General features: G+C 30.4%; 1 protein-coding gene across 1 annotated transcript; it reads right to left on the bottom strand.

The window, feature by feature from the left end:
* Window positions 1-550: 550 nt before the first annotated feature.
* Window positions 551-19831, bottom strand: appl2 (adaptor protein, phosphotyrosine interaction, PH domain and leucine zipper containing 2). The gene is made up of 21 exons (XM_048159516.1): window positions 19679-19831; window positions 18603-18701; window positions 17190-17249; window positions 16996-17067; window positions 16536-16623; window positions 15511-15552; window positions 15356-15414; window positions 15121-15267; window positions 13464-13546; window positions 13234-13386; window positions 12960-13148; window positions 9182-9224; window positions 9023-9079; window positions 8525-8619; window positions 5998-6147; window positions 5771-5826; window positions 3720-3894; window positions 3589-3625; window positions 3322-3474; window positions 3196-3243; window positions 551-2228 (listed from the first exon to the last, which is right to left on the bottom strand). Exons 1-21 carry the CDS (start codon window positions 19733-19735, stop codon window positions 2097-2099), a joined length of 1995 nt encoding a protein of 664 aa, XP_048015473.1. The 5' UTR covers window positions 19736-19831; the 3' UTR covers window positions 551-2096.
* Between the last annotated feature and the right edge of the window lie 774 nt (window positions 19832-20605).

Raw genomic sequence — 20605 nt, 5'->3', positions numbered from 1 at the left:
TAACAATCCTCTTTCAGAACTTTATTTCGACACGTACAGTCGTAACCTTCAGTACAAGCAGACGATTACAGATGAACGAGTACCTAATGAAGCGCTGTGGATGTGCTGCTCCACCTGCACAGACCAAACTGATCACACAGGAAATACTGAGGGGGAAAAAGCCCTTCAGCATCAAAACAATTTAATTTTGTTACCAGACTCACCCTGAGATTAATTTTTCCACAGAATGAATGCTAAAATATATGCTGCAGTTTTTTTTTTTTTTTTTTCATCATCAGGATGTGTCTGAATTTCCTATTCCATTTTATGTATTATAAAATTCTCAATGGTATTTAATGTAAACAGATCACAGGAAGTAATCTTGTATTAGTGTTTTTAAATTAAAGTGTTTTAAACGCATCTAAATTGCACGTTAAAAAAAAAAAACAAAAACAAAAAATATGAAGAAAAGAAGTGCAATTTTGTTTTGCATTCTGTTGAATCCCAATTTGCATACTTCTAAGCAATGAAAGTAAATACTTAACTGGTGATTGTGAAGTCATAAATTTCATTTTGATATCGAGCCCCTTTTTTTTTAACTCTTTCCCACCAATCTATGATTTCGCATCATTCTGAATTCTAAATCTTTAGGATTTTCTCACCTTTTTGTTTAAACTGTTGCTTTTTTTAAGACACTTACCCACATTCAAGTGTTGATAAAACAAATGATACACTGTATTAACATGTTAACTCATTTCGGAGGCGCGCGTCTGACTGTTTCTACAGGAACCGGAGCTTCAAACGGCCGCTGCAGTGACGCGATGACTTTACCAGTCGGCGATTGGCTCTTATTTAGAAGGCGATCCCGCCTCGTAACTCCATTGGATCTTCAATCTGTCAGTCAAAACTCATAACTCCACCCTCCTCTATCCTGAATGAGCTGAAGTGCCGCTGCAGTTTGGACCGTTTCTGCTTGTTTGCAATGCAATGTTTTTTAATAAGTGCAGTGTTTTCTTTACTCAAGAAGCACTAAATATATATAAAGGCTAATGTTTTAGGTATTTGAGGAGCGGAGAAGAGTTTATCAGTCTAGCGTTTGTCGTCGAGTCGATCATAGCCACACATATTCATACAACAATATAGCTAACTTAAACCAGTTACCTTAAAATTCATTAACATTTAGGTTTATTCCTGTATAAACTGCTGCAGCACCATTTTACCAACAACACCACAAACTCCTCTTTCACAGCCATATTAGCTGCATGAATCCATATCTCAAAACTCCCTCGAGCAACTGTGTTGAATGTACTGAGATTTGAGCTGCAGTATGCAAATTGGGATTCATATCAGTTTTGCAAGACTTAATTATAAACAGCATCGCAATAAAAGTGGAATGGTAGATGTAAGGAATGTTAATTATGATGTGCTGAAATCAGAATTGAATGTGTCAGATGCAACAGGAACCAAGAAAGTGCAAACAAAGGTTCAGGTTTCACAATGTAGTGTGAAAAATTCTGAAATGTTCCTATGTTATGAGCAACAGATTGAACAATTATTTAAAACAAAATCAGTTTTTAGCTGAAACGACATCTGACATTAACAATTTTAACCATAAAAATACAATGTAAATTAAAATGCAAAGAGATTTGATAAAAGAAAGGCCCTTTTCTTAAAGGGACAGTACACCCAAAAATGAAAAGTTGCTCTTTTCCATACAAGTGAAACTGAAGCTGTATTTTGCACCGTAAAAGTACCGCGTTAACGTATAATAAAGTTGGTTCCCATCATTTGTCTCATGCACTATATTCAGAGTCATGCAATAACAATGCATGAGGAACGAACCAAATTTGAAGCAGTTATTTGCCGAGGAAAGGGTGAGAATTTTCATTTTTGGGTGAATTATTAACATGTAAACTCATGTCTGATGTATTCAAACTGAAGACCGAAAACTTTAACCTTCATCTTCTCCATCGTGAGCATCTAAAACTGGGTAAGTGTTAAACAAATGAGTGCCGTTCCCTCCACCACTGGTTGCTTTCCTTCATTTAGTCTGTCTGGAGAGAGGGAGGGAGGACAGGAGAACAGCAGCAGGAAATGAAAGTGTGTTTGTGTTCACATCAGGCCTCTGACTCCAGGTCGTCCTGTCCGGACGCTTCCGCTACGTCTCCCGTCTCGCTCTCCAGCAGCAAAAACTTCCCATCGTTTGTCAGGGGCATTGACTTCAACAGCTGGGCCAGCGCTTCAGGGTCCTGATACACACATGGGGGAAGTGTCATGAAAATCACAACATGAAGAAATCTTGTAAATTTTGTAAAATATTTCTGAATAAAAAGTTAATGTTATTATATATATATATATATATATATATATATATATATATATATATATATATATATATATATAAAATTTATAAACGTGAAAATTTTTTTAAAAATTTAAAACAAAAATATTAAATTTCATATTAGTATATATTATACGAAAGGCATTAGTAATCATATTTATATATATATATATATAAATAATACAGTAAATATGTGTATATATAAATATATATATATATTTTTTTTAAATAAAAATATTAAAGAATATATTATAATATAATATTAAAGATATAATTTTTATTAATAATATAATATTAACTTATTAAGAATAAATTAAGGGGAAAAAAAAAAAAAAAAAAAAAACATTTATTTAAACATTTATCTTCAAACATTTATATAAAAAAAAAATCTACATTTATTCTTAATATATTAATATTATATTAATAACAATATATCTTTAATATGTATTAGATTCATATATTCTTATTTTTTTTATATAAAAACACATTAATAATAATACCTTTTATATAATGTATTATACTAACATATTCACTTTTTTTATTTAAAAATATTTTACATTTAATTTATATTTGCACACCATGGTAAATATATTTTATAGAAACATTTAAAAAAAAAAAAAAAAAATATATATATATATATATATATATATATATATATATATATATATATATATATATATATATATATATATATATATATATATATATTTTTTTTTTTTTTTTTTTTTTATTTTTTTTTTTATAATAAACATATTAGTAATTTCTGGCCTATTTTTCACTCAGAAAAAAACAGGACATTACAGACATTAAATTGATTTTGAATTGTGTTTAAAGGTCTGTTTTTACTCTCTGGATGTCAGGTGTTCTGGCTTTACCTTCTTCGCCTCTGAGATCTCTTTCCCCAGGTTTATCGTGTAACAAATCTGAGGAGAAACAGCACAAATTCCAGGAGTTGATCTGATATTAATGTGAGAAAAAAGCATTATGGTTGGCAGACTGACCTTCTCTCCTTCAGTGTTACTCTCAAACACGAATACGCTGAAGGAGGGTTCATCGTCGCTTCCGTTGCTCCAGTCGCTCCCCTCCAGAACGAACCCCATCAGCCTGCTGTTCTCCTGATGGGCCGCAAACTGAGTCACGTCCTTCAGCTGGAACTGACACACACACACACACACACACACACACACACACACACAGCTGAGATGTTTCCAGTGTTGAGGAGTAGATGCCAACACTGACCACAGTGTTAGAAATAAATGAACACTTACACTGATTTTGGTGACTTGTGTCTGTGGATCGATCAGTCTGTCGGCAGAAACACAAACATTTTTAATTCCCCTGAGAATCCTGTAAAAATGTAAATATTTGAAACGCTCCAGAAGTGAGACGGCAGACGCACCTAATGCAGGTACTGGTGACCATCAGATGGGATTCGGTGGTTTTGAAGATGTTGTGAATTGCGCGAGCGGCGAGAACCTGCCTCATGGCTTCATAGATCACTTCCTGTGTGTGACCGGCCCGAACGGCCATCGAACCCAAGAACCGCACAGCAAACACCTGCTGCAGGAGGGAATCTGGGATAGAAAAAGGAAAGAGAGAAATTATATTTTGCAAAAAGAAAATTAAGCCTATTTTAAGAGCATAATATGTCATTAATCACAATCTTCATCATAATGTGAGCTTTTACTGTTAATTCTCAAAGCAATTCAGTGATTTTTAATATAAACTAATTATATATAATTTTTAAACAATATATTAACATTAATATAAATTCATGTAATATTATATTTAATAAAACATTAATATATAGTAATATATTCTTAATTTAATATTTTTTATTTAAAAATAAATACATAATTATATTAATATTTTGTTTTATTTAAATATATTTCACATTTAATTTATATTTATATTATATTTTAGACAACAAAAAGGAAAAAGAGAGGCCTGTTTTAAGAACAATGTGTGATTAATCATATTTCTCATAATGTGAGGTTTTGAAGGTATTTCTGTAATTCTCAAATTTAATCATTTTCATATAAAAAAAAATACATAATTTTTTAAAAAATATATTAACATTAATATAAATTCATGTAATATTACACTTAATAAAACATTAATCTATTTAATATACAGTATATTATAATAATATATTCTTTATTTAATATTTTATTATATATATATATATATATATATATATATATATATATATATATATATATATATATATATATATATATATATATAAATAATTATATTAATATTTTTGTTTTATTTAAATAGATTTTACATTTAATTTATATTTTTATTATATTTTAAATAACAAAAAGGGAAAAAAAGATTTTAAGAACAATGTGTGATTAATCATTTCTCATAATGTAAGGTTTTACATTTGAAGGTTTTTCTGTAATTCACAAATTAATTCAGTGATTTTTAATATTAAAAAAACTATACATATTTTTTAAACAATATATTAACATTAATATAAATTCATGTAATATTATATTTAATAAAACAATAATACATAGTAATATATTCTTAATTAAATATTTTTATTTTAAAATAATTATATATATTTTAAAATAATTAAATAATAAATATATATATATATATATATATATATATATATATATATATATATATATATATATGTGTGTGTGTGTGTGTGTGTGTGTGTATATATATATAATTATTTAATTATTTTAAAATAAAATTATATATATATATATATATATATATATATATATATATATATATATATATATATATTAATATTTTGTTTTATTTTTACATTATAATTCTGTAAAAAATAATTCAGTTATTTTTTATGTAAAAATATACATAATTAAAAACAAAAAATATTTTAACATAAAATAAATTCATGTAATATTTAGTTTAATAAAATCTTTTTAATATATAATAGTATTGTATTCTTAATTTATTTTTTTAGTAAAGAATAATTTTATATATATATATATATTTTTTTTTTTTTATTTAAACATATTTTAGATTTCATTTATATATTTTAGATAACAAAAAGGAAATAGAGAAGGCTATTTTGAGAACATATGTTGAGATTAATCATATTTCTTTTAGGTTTTACATTTGTTTTTTTTTCTATAATTCTCAAAGTAAAAGTGATTTTAAAAATCATAAAATTAGTATAATATAGTATAATTATATAAGTACATAAGTAAAGAGATAATAATTATACAATTAAACAAACAAAATTAAAAAGTGATTAATAATTATATTATAGTTTTATATTATTAATAATTATAATTATATATTATTAGTAATATAATCATATATTATTAATATTATAATTAACCATGTTATTTACATAGTACTCCAAAGTATTTTAAATAATAAAATGGTACATATCAAACAAATGGCAGTTTTTTGTTAGTGTTTATTTGCCGTCTCAGTAACACTGGTAAATCGTCTCACCATGTGTGTCTGAACCGTTGTCATCATCCTCCGTCTCTCCGAAGGGGTTTGTGCGTCTGTCAGAGTACAAGCAGAATTACACACATCAACAAACGAGCACAGACAGTTCAACTATAAAACACACTGTAAAATCATAAACAGGCTGTAAAACGATAAATCTATATAAACACTTCACAAACTGTTTGTTATAGACGGTTTATGTGTTCTGGTGATTTTTGACCCCTGACCTTGCTCCAGCTCGGTTCTGGTCCAGGAACTCGGACGCAGGCAGAACGATGTCAAACTGGATTGGTGTTCCCGGGGCGATCAGATCTTCGGGCTCGAGGGTCGCAGGGGGTTTCTGAGGCTCTCTAGGGGTCACACCACCTGGTTTCGCACTACAGATGAGAGAAAAACAGACTTTTTTAAACCGAATAATTTATAAACCTGTAACAGATTGCAATTAACTATAAACATGACCCGTGCTGTCGAAATGAGTGGGAATACACACGGGCTAATTTTGAGCTGCAGGCAAAACAAGTGAAAAATGAGGTTTTCACAAAAATGAGTTCATTAATCCCTCGTCTAGCGATCCCAATGCTCCAAATAACAACTAAACATCTAAAAGTATCTATATTTGTATGTTTTCTGAGAGAAGTACCTTTCCCTTGTCCATGAAAAATGCCATTTTCTCTGCTCACTTCACCACTCGCGCTTCCCCTCAGCACAAGTTTGGTATCGTTGTAAAGCGCAACAATCCAACTTTGTGAATATTTATAGCGAATTCTCGATGGCATGAGTCTGAAACAATGAAATGTGATTTTCAAACTCATACTGATGTAAACTAAACGATCTTACTCGTGCTGACTGACTGACTGATCCGAAGCGCGCGCACAAAGACGCCTCAGACAGCGCGAGATCCCGATATACACAGAATTACAATATTTCAAAAAATCAGTCTTGACAAGTATTCACGCAAACATTATCTGTTATGTCTTAAGTGAACATTTGGTTAACTGTCAGGGAAAAACATCTGATGTGTAACATTAGATCCGTGTGGTGGAGTAGGTCTGAATATATAGGCTATAGGAATAGTTCACTTTCAAATGAAAATTAGCCCAAAAATTAGCCCAAACACGTCACTTCACTTCAGAAAGCCTTCATTAACCCCCCGGAGCCGTGTGGAGTATGTTTATGATGGATGGATGTGGATGGAGGCACTTTCTTCAGCTCATACTCATTGATCCCGATCACTGCCATTATAAAGCTCGGATACGTCAGGATATTTATTAATATTTCTCTAATTATGTTCATCAGAAAGAAGAAAGTCATATACACCTAGGATAGCTTGAGGGTGAGTAAAGCTTGGGCTAATTTTCATTTGAAAGTCAACTAATCCTTTAATGTTAATCAAACAATTGTGGAATCATGGAAAAAAGTTGAATATGTAAATTTTTTTTCTATGGATATGGGTTTTAACTTGTTTTGTGCCAAATTTGGTGGTAATACCTGGGATTTTAAAGGTGCCCTAGAATTAAAAAATGAATTTATCTTGGCATAATTAAATAACAAGAGTTCAGTACATGGAAATGACATACAGTGAGTCTCAAACTCCATTGTTTCCTCCTTCTTATGTAAATCTCATTTGTTTAAAAGACCTCAGAAGAACAGGCGAATCTCAACATAACATCGACTGTTACGTAACAGTCGGGATCATTAATATGTACGCCCCCAATATTTGCATATGCCAGCCCATGTTCAAGGCATTAGACAAAGGCAGCCAGTATTAACGTCTGGATGTGCATAGCTGAATCATCAGACTAGGTAAGCAAGCAAGGACAATAGCGAAAAATGGCAGATGGAGCAATAATAACTGACATGATCCATGATAACATGATATTTTTAGTGATATTTGTAAATTGTCTTTCTAAATGTTTCGTTAGCATGTTGCTAATGTACTGTTAAATGTGGTTAAAGTTACTATTGTTTCTTACTGTATTCACGGAGACAAGAGCCGTCGCTATTTTCATTTTTAAACGCTTGCAGTCTGTATAATTCATAAACAACTTCATTCTTTATAAATCTCTCCAACAGTGTGTAATGTTAGCTTTAGCCCGTTAGCTGCAGCCTAGCTACTATCAAACTCATTTAGAATCAAATGTAAACATCCAAAAAAATACTGTACTCACATGATCCAATGCATGCATGCAGTATGCATGACGAACATCTTGTAAGATCCATTTTGAGGGTTATATTAGCTGTGTGAACTTTGTTTATGCTGTTTAAGGCAAGCGCGAGCTCCGGGGGAGGGGGAGCACGAGAATTAAAGGGGCAGCAACCTTTATATCGGTGCATAGTTAATGATGCCCCAAAATAGGCAGTTAAAAAAAATGAATTAAAAAAAAATCTATGGGGTATTTTGAGCTGAAACTTCACAGACACATTCAGGGGACACCTTAGACTTATATTACATCTTGTGAAAGAACGTTCGATGGCACCTTTAAGGTGATTTTCTTTTGGAAACTTCAGAAAACTTTTACTTGATATTTCTCAAAATGGACTTTTGATGGAGCTCAGTCATGTTTTGTCGGATTCAAACAAATCATACATCATTTTGAAGGCTTTTTTTAAAAGGGAATGTGAGAATAACAATAACACATTTCTGAAAATGTGCTCATTGTGACTCATTTTGCCAGCACGGGTCACAAATGAACACAAGTGAACTGGAATGAAATGAGCGTTTAGTCATCATCCTCAGATATGAAGTATTAGTACCGGTCCGGGTTAGGAGAGCCTTCAGCTCTCTTCTCAAAGCTGGTGATGGGCGTCACAGCCTGGAGGGCCGTCTGGTGCAACCTGATCGCCACAGCCTGAAGACAACATCACAAAACACTTCAACACAAAAGCATAAATAAAATTAAAAAAAAATCTTATATAATAAATAAAAAAAATGGTAAATTATAATTTATATATATTCATTTTTTAGCCTCTATTTAATTAAAAGTAATTCATAATTAATTCTGAATATTTATGAGCATATTCATTTACCATGCAGTTGCTAGGGTGTTGCTAAATGATACTCAGTGCTTACATTAAAAAAATACATTTGAATACAATATATATATATATATATATATATATATATATATATATATAAACATTTAATTACATACAATTGTCTCATATAAAAATGTAAAAATTTAAATTTGTAAAAAATATATATAAATTTGTAAACAGACAGACAGACAGACAGATAGCTAGATAGATAGATACCTCAGGATTGTCGGTTAGATATATCTGTCTGGAAATGTTGTTCAGGGTGCAAATCCACTGTGGATACAAATGAAAGAAATAAACATCATAATGTTGTATAAATCAATCTATATTTAAGTCTGCATTTTGTAAAACATCTTCATTGAAGCGTGTAAATACCTCCTCATATTCCTTCTTACTCTCGGCCTGAAGAATCAGAGACCTGAAAACAGAGAGGAACAGCGATGGTTACGACAGCGAGACATCAGACCTGTTCCTGAACTGACAGAGAGAGTGTGAACATCAGAGGAATCATGATCACATCTTCTTCTGTTAACACAGCAGAGATCAGCTCCTCTCTCACACACACACACACACACACATCAGGACATCATTAATCCGTGTTTAATCATTCAGCAGGAAACTGATCATGAAGGAGTGAGACTGATGGATCAGAGGAACGAGGTGAGGGGAATGAACAGACGTGTACGCTTCCTTCAGCACTATGGTCCATATTTTTGGCATATACCTATCTAGTTAACAATGGCTGGAGTTAAAACTGTAGGCCTGGTTTCACAGACAGGGTTTAGATTAAGCCAGGATTAGACTTTAGTTTAATTAGGACATTTAGCAGCTTTTATAAACGTACACTAGAAATAAACATTACATGTGTGAATCTCTAGACAAAACAATGACACTGACATATTTTAAGATATATCAGTGTAAGTTTCTTTCAGTTAAAACAGCTCAAACATGCATTTTAGTCTGGGACTAACTTAAGCCTTGTCTGTGAACCCGGGGGTATAAGTGTTTTAGTTTTGTGTATTTTGTAGTTGAGTCAGACGTAACCTGCAGTTCAGTGACTGAATCATCAGAGCCGATTTAAACTCAAAATCAAATGACTTTAATCCAGCGATGGTAACAGACAGTTTTGCATTCGTCAGATTTAATATTTAATTTCTTAATTAAAAAATCTGGATATTTTATTTTGATTCTTTTCTTTGAATTTTTTTTTTGAGAAATAATAATAATATTATAATAATAATAATCTAAAATAAATAATGATTTTATTCACAAAATACAGCGAGTTAATACTCACTATTTTATTTAAACTTTTATTCACAAAATACAAGTTTAGTCACACATTTTACGATTTTATTTTTATATATATATATATATATATATATATATATATATATTATATATATATATATATATATATATATATATATATATATATATATATATATATATATTTTTATATATATATATATATATATATATATATATATATATATATATATATATATATATATATATATATATATATTATTTTTTTTTTTTTATTTTAGTATTTTATAAGTACATCATTTTTATATTTAAATTGGAAATATATTGAAATATGTTTATATATTGAAATAAAAATAGCTTATTTTACTTATTTAGTTTTATTAAATGAAAATGTACTTATTAAAATATATTAAATTATATACATTAAATTATACATAATTATGAATGCTGTCAAAATCCTAAATCTAATTTAACATAAGTTTGTGTGTATATATATATATATATATACACACATTTACACATTATATATTTACAAACGTTTATGTTAGATGTGATTAAACAATTTGACAGCACTAATAATTAATATAGTTATATAATTATATAACAATTATAATATAATTAATATAATATAATTATGAATATATATATATATATATATATCATAATATGTATATAATGTTAACATTTATTTAAACTGAAAATATATGGATACATACATATGAATATATTTATAATAATAATTATTTTATTTAATATAATTATAATTATTTTATTAAATAATATAATTATTAAAATGTTAATAATCTATTTTTTTAAATATATTAAATTAGGGATGCACAATATATATTTGCCACCATATCAGTATCGGCCGATATATGTTCATTATTAATGTTATCATTATCGGCCCATTAAAAAAATGTGGCCGATATATTAAAGCCCATAAATCATGGACTATTTCCTTCAGCTGAGACGCTTCACATGCACACTGTTCACCATGATGGTTTTGAATTGCTTGAAATATGATTGAAATCACTTGAAAAAGGAAAATAAGGTTAAGTGAGACATGTGCAGTGCAAGTCTGTCATATTGGCTACATAAAATTGTAATGAGAACATTATAATTGTGTGCTTGAGACATGGCTTTTGTTTTTGTAATCAGCCTCTCAAAAATTATATAAAAATTTGGATTTAGATTTATCGGCCAATATATCGGTTATCGGCTTTCAAATATATCGGCTTGCCAAAATTTTCATATCGGTGCATCCCTATTTTAAAGGGCATATTGCAGGTTAGAGCTTTAGTGATTCAATGTGTAGAAAAATAATGTATGAAATAGATTTTCTTGAAAAAACACGCATAAATACGCCACATAGGCTTCTGGAGTCGTTTTTTGTGAGAGAATTTTACTTCCGCATCTGAAAAATGCCAAATCGGACGTGACGTCACTGAAGGGAACGCGATCAATATAAACTATAGGAAAACAATGGATCGCAATGACAGTTCGGACGCTGAGGAAATTGTAAATGCTTATTTATACTCGTATAACTAATCACAGCCATACAATTAGCCTGCTATGTGGTCAAGAGAGCAGGGACAGGCCAGAATTAGACAGAATAACGGTCAAAAGAGACAAATTGAGCTGTTGTGTGAGGAGAAGCAGTGGAGAACAGGACAGAGACCGGTGTTAGCTTATAGATATAACGTTAACGACATGTGCTCAGATCACAATATTGTACAGATTATTATCATGAATCAGGCAATAGCAAAGCTATTGGTCATCTAGGAGTAACTGATTACTAATAACAGAAACGAATAAACTTTGATCAAGCGTATGTCACACGCGTTAATATCCGTCCACACTAACGTTACGTGATATAGCCGTTTCTCATCACGACTGATTTGGTAGTTTAGCAAATGTAATAATCAAACACAAAACTTAAAATGTGCACCGTAAGTCTTCATCGAGCTGCATCTCTGACGGATCCGTGATCATGTCTCCCGCCGGCGGCCAAACATATACTGTATGTATTTCATGTTATCCTTTATTCATTAATTCTGTGTTATGAGTTTATTCCGTGCCCATTCACTGATTGTGTGAGGATGTATATGACGCCGTGATTATGTAGTTGTGTGAACTTGAATGTATATATAAGTTTACATACATGGCATGCATGAAATTGGAGTATTTACATTACCAGTACATCATTCAAAACTGTTTTGTGTGAGTGTGAGACTGTATGCATGTGTACATAATTTGTATTCATCAGTGTTGAAATTGATTCACGCAGATGCAGAAGTGAAGTCCCGTCTCTTCACCTGCACAAAACAAACCCCGGCACGGAAGATAGCAGCGTAGTTTTTCTTGTTAGTAAACCTCTGTACTCGATGCCCTGACAGGCTGAAGTTTGTGCAACCTCCACAAACACAATAATTTACCATTACGATGATAAATAGAATACAAAAACTACCGAAAACACACTGATTCACGGCCGCTGTTGTTAAATACCAATATATTCTGCACTGAATCAACACAGAGCTCTGCGAACATCTCCCTGTAGTGACGTAAAATGACGCGACGCTGAAAAAAAGCGGTTTTTACAGAGACCGTCACTTTATCTACTAAATTAATGCCCTTATGTCTCGCAAAACATTTTTAAACCCTGCAGTACCTTTTTATATGGTATTTTTGTACAAGGTTATATATTCATCTCGAAAAAAATGTTAAACCTGCAATATGCACTTTAAATTATATATAAATTATATTAAAATATAAAAAAACATACATTAAATTCTATATAATTACAGTTTCATAATTATGATAAAACCTGACTCTAGACTACAAACACACATTTTACAGATTCAAACACACACACACAGTGTTTCCGTACGTTTTTCCGTTGGGTGAAGTGATCTGGAAGCAGTAGCGGCGGTCCTCACACTCCACGGCCATGACAGAACTGTTGTCCAGATCCAGAACCATCCCGCCTGCCACTGCGCCCCGCGGCTGACACATCAGATTCCCCCCCTGCGTGAAGAAAAACAGCCGGTCCCACGCCGTAGTCACCAGCCCCGTCTTACTGCAGGACACACAGAGTTCAGCATGTCAAACTACAAACGTCACCTGCTAACTTGATCAAATCTGACAGATGAAGTGATCCGTACTTCCTGATGTTGAGGTAACCTGCTTTCTGGATGAGGGCGCGATTCACGGGGACTTGATCGTGATCCGGCATGTAGGCGGTGTCATCCACGGACAGGAGCTCTCTCTGAGACGAGCGCATGACCTCTGCTTCGACCTCTAGCTGAGACTCAATACTGAAGCACAGACGGAGAGCGTGAGAGAAGCACAGACCCTCCTCACATGTGCTCTGAAACAAAGACCGCTCCTTTACCTCTGATTCATGCTGGAAACTGAGCTCAGAAAACTGTCCATCTTCTTCGACACCAGCTCCATCCCCTTCTTAAAGAAATTTATCTGTGGAAAACCAATCAGGATAGAAGATTATTCAGCTACATTGACTATAATGCACACAAATAACACTTAAACTGAAGAAAAAACGTCATGAGAGGTCATGCTTTAGTCACTGGACCACAGTTAAGAGCTGCTGTTAGGCACAACCTTGAGTGTCTTATTGCTTTTAAAAAGGAGCTGTAACAATATGATAAAAAGACACCAATGTTTAAGAAACAGCTTAAATAATATTAATATTCATATAAAAGATATCAAGCTAATAAAATAGTATATTTAAAAACTATTTTATTCAGTAATATAAATAATATAAGAATCTTACTAATAAAAATAAAATATTTTTTATTTGTCTGCTTAGAATTTTATACGAAAAAAGACACTAAGGTTCAAGAAATACATGAAATAAATATTTATATAAATATAAAAGATACCAATTTAATAAGTAATATAACTAATATAATAATTAATAATATAATACTTTTATAATTTAAAAAAAAAATTTATTTTCAAATTTCTCTACTTGGAATCTAACATGATGTTCTGGAAATAACTGAGTTAATTTCAAAATAAATATTAAAATTTATCTTTAAAAACACAATTAAAATAATATTTCTAAAAAATATTATTTTGGCAAATAACATATTTTTATTAAAAATACAAATCACTCATTAAAAAAAAAAAATGAAATAATATTAATATGTACACTATTATTAATACCAAGGAAATAATTATATTTTAATAAGTAATATAACTAATACAATAATTGTATTATTAAAAAATATATTTTCAAATTTCTCTAATTGCAATTTAATATGATGTTCTGGAAATAACTGAATTAATATCAAAATAAATATTAATATTCATTTTAAAATACATGCAATTAAAATAATATTTTTTAAAATATTATTTTAGTAAATAATAAAATATTTTTATTAAAAATAAAAATCTCTCATTTTTAAATAATTGAATTAATAAGTATATTATTATTATTATTCATAATATTTAACAATACCAAGCAAATATAAAAATATTTTAATAACAAATATAATTATAATAATTATTAAATAATTTATCATCTTCATATTTCTGAACTGAATTAATATTACAATAAATATTAATATGAAACACACGCAATTAAAACCATATTTTTTAAAATATTATTTTAGTAATTAGTATATTTTTTATTAAAAAAATAAACATTTTTAACTAATTGAATTAATATTAACATGTATATTAATATTAATAATAATAAAAAATTTTTTGCATATATTATACATTTTATCTTGCTTAAAATAAACAATTTTGCTCAAATTAAGCAAAATAAAATTTTATTTTTGAAATTATTATTTTAATATCTCAAAATATTTTAAAATAATTTGTTTAAATTTGTCTACTTTTTTTACAAAAGAATTTTTGAAAAGATGTAAAAAATATAGAGAATATCAGCTACTTTCTTCATACAGCCCACCACTAGACTACATGCATTAATTAATGTGTTGTCACAAGTGTGCAAATATTATTTGCATTATTAAACCAGTGCTTGATTGTGCTGCTTGTGACGTGACAGGCAGGTGTCAGACCTGAGCGTGTGTGAATCCCAGCATGGGCTCCAGCATGGCCACCCTCTTCCTGTACTGCAGCGCGTTCAGAGCACAATAATACTGCATGGCGGCCTGATGCTGCTTCCTGCGGGAATACGCCACCTCTCTCACCACCTCCGCTTTTATCTGTCAACACACACATTTAACTGATCAATGCTGGATTCTGATTGGTGGGTTACACATAACAGATCAGATACATCACATCAATATCTACCTTTTCGTTTTCTCTCTTTTTAGGTAAACGACTATATTTCACCATGGCAGCTTCATGCTCTGAAGAGGCAAAGAGAGAGAAAGAGGTATATGTGATTTTCATTCAGTATTTTTCTATTATCCACTGGTCATAAAGAGATATTATTATCTTCATACCATCACTGGCAATGCCGAATATCTCCTTCAGTGTGCTGATCTCTGAAAACAAATGCATCACAGCTCTTTAAAATTCACTTAAGATGGAAGTCAGATAATCCGACATGTCAGGTTTCACTTCACAGAAAACAGGAGTTTCAATTTTGAAAAACATAAAAAAAAAATTGACATAAAAAACCTTATATAATAGTCTTAAAGGAATGGTAAACATCAAAGAGATGGTGAAAACGTGATTTAAGGAAAATTTAACATTTAATATTTTATAAATATATTTAAAAATAAATACATTTAATAAATAAAGCTACAAAAAAAGCTATAAAAGTTAAGACTTTTTTTATTATTTGTCTACATAAAATTTATTACGATAAAAAAGACACCAATGTTCAAGAAATAACAATTAATATTAAAATAAATATCAATATTAGTGCTGTCAAACTATTATTCGCAATTAATTGCATCCAAAATAAAAGTTTGTTTACATAGTTTACATAATATGTATATATTTAAGAAATATTTACTTAAATAAAATTTTATATTATACATTAATACATTTTGTTAAATATATTATATATAATAATATATATATTATTTTGGATGTGATTAATCACAATTAATCGTTTGACAGCACTAATCAATATTAATATTAATTTAAAAATAAAAAGAATCAAGCAAACAAAATAGTATTTTTGAAATTATTATTTTAATAAGTGTACTATAAATAATATAATAATTTTATTATTTAAAAAAATCTAATTTGTCCACTTGAAATGTAATATGATGTTTTGGAAATAACTGAATTAATATTAAAATAAATTTAAATAATTTAAATTAAATTATTTTTTAAATTTTGAATTAAAATAAAATAAAATAAAATAAAATAAAACATTAAATTAAAAAATTAAAAAAATATCTAACACAAGCAGTATGTATGTGTGTGTATATATATATATACATCTCAAAAATAAATAGTAAATAAAGAAACCCTACAGCAGTGAAGAACAGGATCTTTGAAGTGAGTGTTGTACCTGTGAGGTCCTTCTCTCTGAACTGCACCATGGGAAACACCATCTTGTCAGCGATCTGTGTGGCCAGTTCAGTGTGCAGAGAGTTCAGCTTGAGAGAAATTAAAAGAGGTTTATTATTAAAATATTAATATTATTATTCAAATATTTATAAAATATTACTGTGATGTGTTTTTACAGTATAAGAAAAACTGAAAAGTTGACGCTTTTCTTTATAATCCGAATAAAATGAACTTAAATTCTGCTGTATATGAGGCAAATGATGAAGGTCATGTGATCTCGCTGAAGGTCATATGATCAGGTGATCTCGCCATCTTGGCAAACATCAAACAACCTGCATGAGAGAAGCAACCCAGACCAGCTGCCACACGACTGATGGACTCACTCTGACCAAAAGCCCCCGCGGTCACACACACACACACACACACAAACACAAACACACAGACAGCAGGAGTCTCCTCACCTCTTCCACGCTTTTAGCAAAGTGCTGTAAAGTGTTGATCACCTCTTCATCGCCTTTCGCCAGAGCAAAATTCTGCACTCACAAACCATCATGTCAGATTCATCCATAACGCATCTGATATTCAGACATTCCCAGAACTCTTCACGGCTGCTAATGCACCGCTGCCATTTACAGAGAAAGTAAAAACCACTCACCTGTTTCTCATAATCCAAGAGCTGTTTAGAAAGCTGTTCTGTCGCCAGAGCCATTTCATTCTGTATACAGGAAACTCGTTTAGTCAGATGAACAATCAGAGCTAGTGTGAGTTTCTTTGCATGTCAGGAGGAGTCTTATGCTTACACTGTACAATGATGGGATCGTTGAGGAAACAAGGGTTTCTTTTAAGATTTTTTTTTTAAGATCCATCTCAGGACACCCGAAGCGCAACTGCGCTATATATCGGTGCTGCCCACTAGGCTATCGGCACCAATGAAACAAGCTTCTTAAAGGGCTTAATTCACTGATTTTCATTAGGCTATATAAAAAAAAAAAAATTATATATATATATATATATATATATATATATATATATATATATATATATATATATATTTATTTATTTATTTATTTATTTTTATTTTTTTTTCAAACAGGAAATTATTATGTGAAATCTGAATATATAAATGTAAATCCAAAAATATAGTTATAAGTCTAAATAAAGATATAGAATCTATCAAATTCATGAATATATAATCTGGAGTTATGACAATTTATTCAGGATTCACATTTACATATTCACGATGAATAACTATATTTTATATATATAAAAACATTTATATTCAGTTATAACAATATATTCAGATTTTTTTGTCATATATTACGACTTAAAAACTGCATATTTAAACCTATAACCTGTATAACTGTATATATATATATAGATTTACATTTATATAGTCAGATTTGCATTTACATATTCAGAGTTAGAACAATATATTCAGATTTTCAGTCATATTATGACTTAAAACTACATATTCAGATTTTCATTTATGTATTCAAAGTTATAATTACATATTCATATTTGTAAATAAAACATATTTAGAATTATAACTTTATATTGAGAATTTTTATATATACATAGAGCTATAACTACATATTCAGATATATATATATATATATATATATATATATATATATATATATATATATATATATATATATATATATATATATATATATATATATATATTTATATTTCATATACTGATTTACAGTCTGGACCATCATAAAATATAATTACATTTAAAGACAACAATCCATTTAACATTTATAATGTGCCACATTTCCAAGTATGACAGCATATTCAGTGGAAAATTATGCAGGGTGGAACTTTGAACTAGGATTTGATTGGATTCTAGTTGCTATGCTGTGATATTATTGGTTATTATTTTTTCCCCACCCCTGCAGCCTTGATGACATTAGCAGAAAAGAACATTTGTTTCATAAGTGCAAAAAGTTTGCATTTTTTTCTTTAAAATAACATGCAATGATAAGTCGTGCACAATAAACTGAAGACAGATATAGTACACTTCAATTTCACTGTTGAAGTCGATGTGGAAGTGTGTGTGTACCTGTGCTCCAAACACTCTTTGCATAGACTGCAGCAGCTGGTTTGTGTAGTTAGTGAGCGTGCCTGCATCCTCCTCAAACACACTGAGCAGGGACCGCGTCTGCCACACAAAACACAAACGCCAGTAAATAAATACTCCATATTCACACAGTGTTAAATGTGCTAAATGAACCCAATAAGCATTCATGCAGTGTGAAGCATGCTGGGTGTATCCACAGGTGTGTACTGTCAGGAATCAGGACAGACTTCTGGGTGTGTTTCCAACGCAAACAAAGTGACTGGCCGGGCGGAGACCAGCTGTGTGTTCATAATCTCAAGCACAGAGCATTATGGGGTATGACTCAGACACATAACTCGTGTGTATGAAGTAAATCATTAGTTCACTGAGAATATCAGAAGTATGTGGGATAGGCTGCACGGTTTGAACTGCAATAACATAGCATGCAAATTAGGGCTAATTATGATTTTTGCATAGCCAATAATAATCAAAACCTGTTGCAATAAACATCAATGTTATATCAAACGTACATGTGTGTGTTTCACCTGATGTCTCAGTGCTTATAGTAATATATTCGATCTAATACAGCATATGTGATCTCATGTATCAGACTTTTGTGGGTTTGACCAACTAAACAACATCTCACTCCTCCCATACAGGCCCCTCCATTCACAACTCCACTGCCAGCAACACATTTACAGCTTTAAAGCACCAAAGCCGAAAATAAGACGCGCGTTTGTAGCGTCACATGCACGTATGTTTGACGCGAGTCTCTCCTTCATAAACATATGATCAACATACGTGCAGAATGTGTCTCGTCTCATCTATGGCCCTTATCTGATAATAAAACATTTGAATAATAAACTATGCAGGCAACCTAAGGAGCTGAGGTGATTCTCTAATTATTCGTGCACTTAAATGTACTGTTTTATTTAGATTAGCTCGCGCATTCGCTCTGCGGCCAGCGACATACGCGCGTCTCGACAACTACATCATCAGTTTTGCAACGCAAAACGCACAAAACCAAACAGTTATGAGTACTAAAACATTGAACTAAGATACAGGAAACACATTTTTACCTGCGGACTGTCCTGCAGGGCCTCCTCGAGTAATAATTTGTGGTGGACGGCAGGCATCTTTCGCGTCGGAGACGGTGGGAACGGAGTACAAAGATGAGGACTACATTTCCCAGCATGCAGCTGCTCAAAGACGATCCGGAACTACTTTAGTTGCATCCTGGGAAATGCAGTCCTCTTTACTGGGTATTGACCCTGCTTCAAAAATACACATAAATTAAGCATTAATGATAATAATAAAGTTTGTTGTCGTTAAAAACGAGGTGGAACTCAAAAAATAAATTTCATCACATAAGAAAAGATAAAATCTTTTGGGTTGGAAAGTTTCCTTTCTTCTATCCAACAATACCCTCTGCTGGATTACACTGGTATATTGTCACTTTTATAAATAACAACATTAACATTTTGTTTTGTTTTTCTTTTTTAATAATTATATGAGTTAAGGTTTATATAGGTACGTTTATAAGTTATTTTTAGGACAACCATAACTTCTTCATTGAGGTAAAAGTTAAAATGTGATATATCGATTCAAATTTATTTTATATTAATTATAATTGTTAATTATTTAAATTAATTAATTAATTTATCACATTTTAATAATAAGTATTTTTATTAGTCTATTATTTATTGCTTTTTACTAGGCTATTTTATTTATTTTGTTAGAATATTTCACATTTTGACCAGTGAATTGTTTTAATTTTTTAATTAATTATAAATATAAACAGCCTAATTTATATTAAATATAATTAATTCCCTTGATTAATTGTATTACATTATTGCTCCTTTTTTGGGGGGGGGTCCTATTTTGATTTAATTAAAATGTTTTTTTTAATAATTATTTATACATTATAAATGTAAATTATTTTTGCAAAAGTGTCTTGATATGTTTTATTACATTTTTATTGATTTTATTATTTATTGATTTTTTAT

Source organism: Megalobrama amblycephala, linkage group LG15 (assembly GCF_018812025.1).
Source record: "Megalobrama amblycephala isolate DHTTF-2021 linkage group LG15, ASM1881202v1, whole genome shotgun sequence".
NCBI lineage: Eukaryota > Metazoa > Chordata > Actinopteri > Cypriniformes > Xenocyprididae > Megalobrama > Megalobrama amblycephala.
This window is presented reverse-complemented; position numbering and strand designations above follow the sequence as displayed.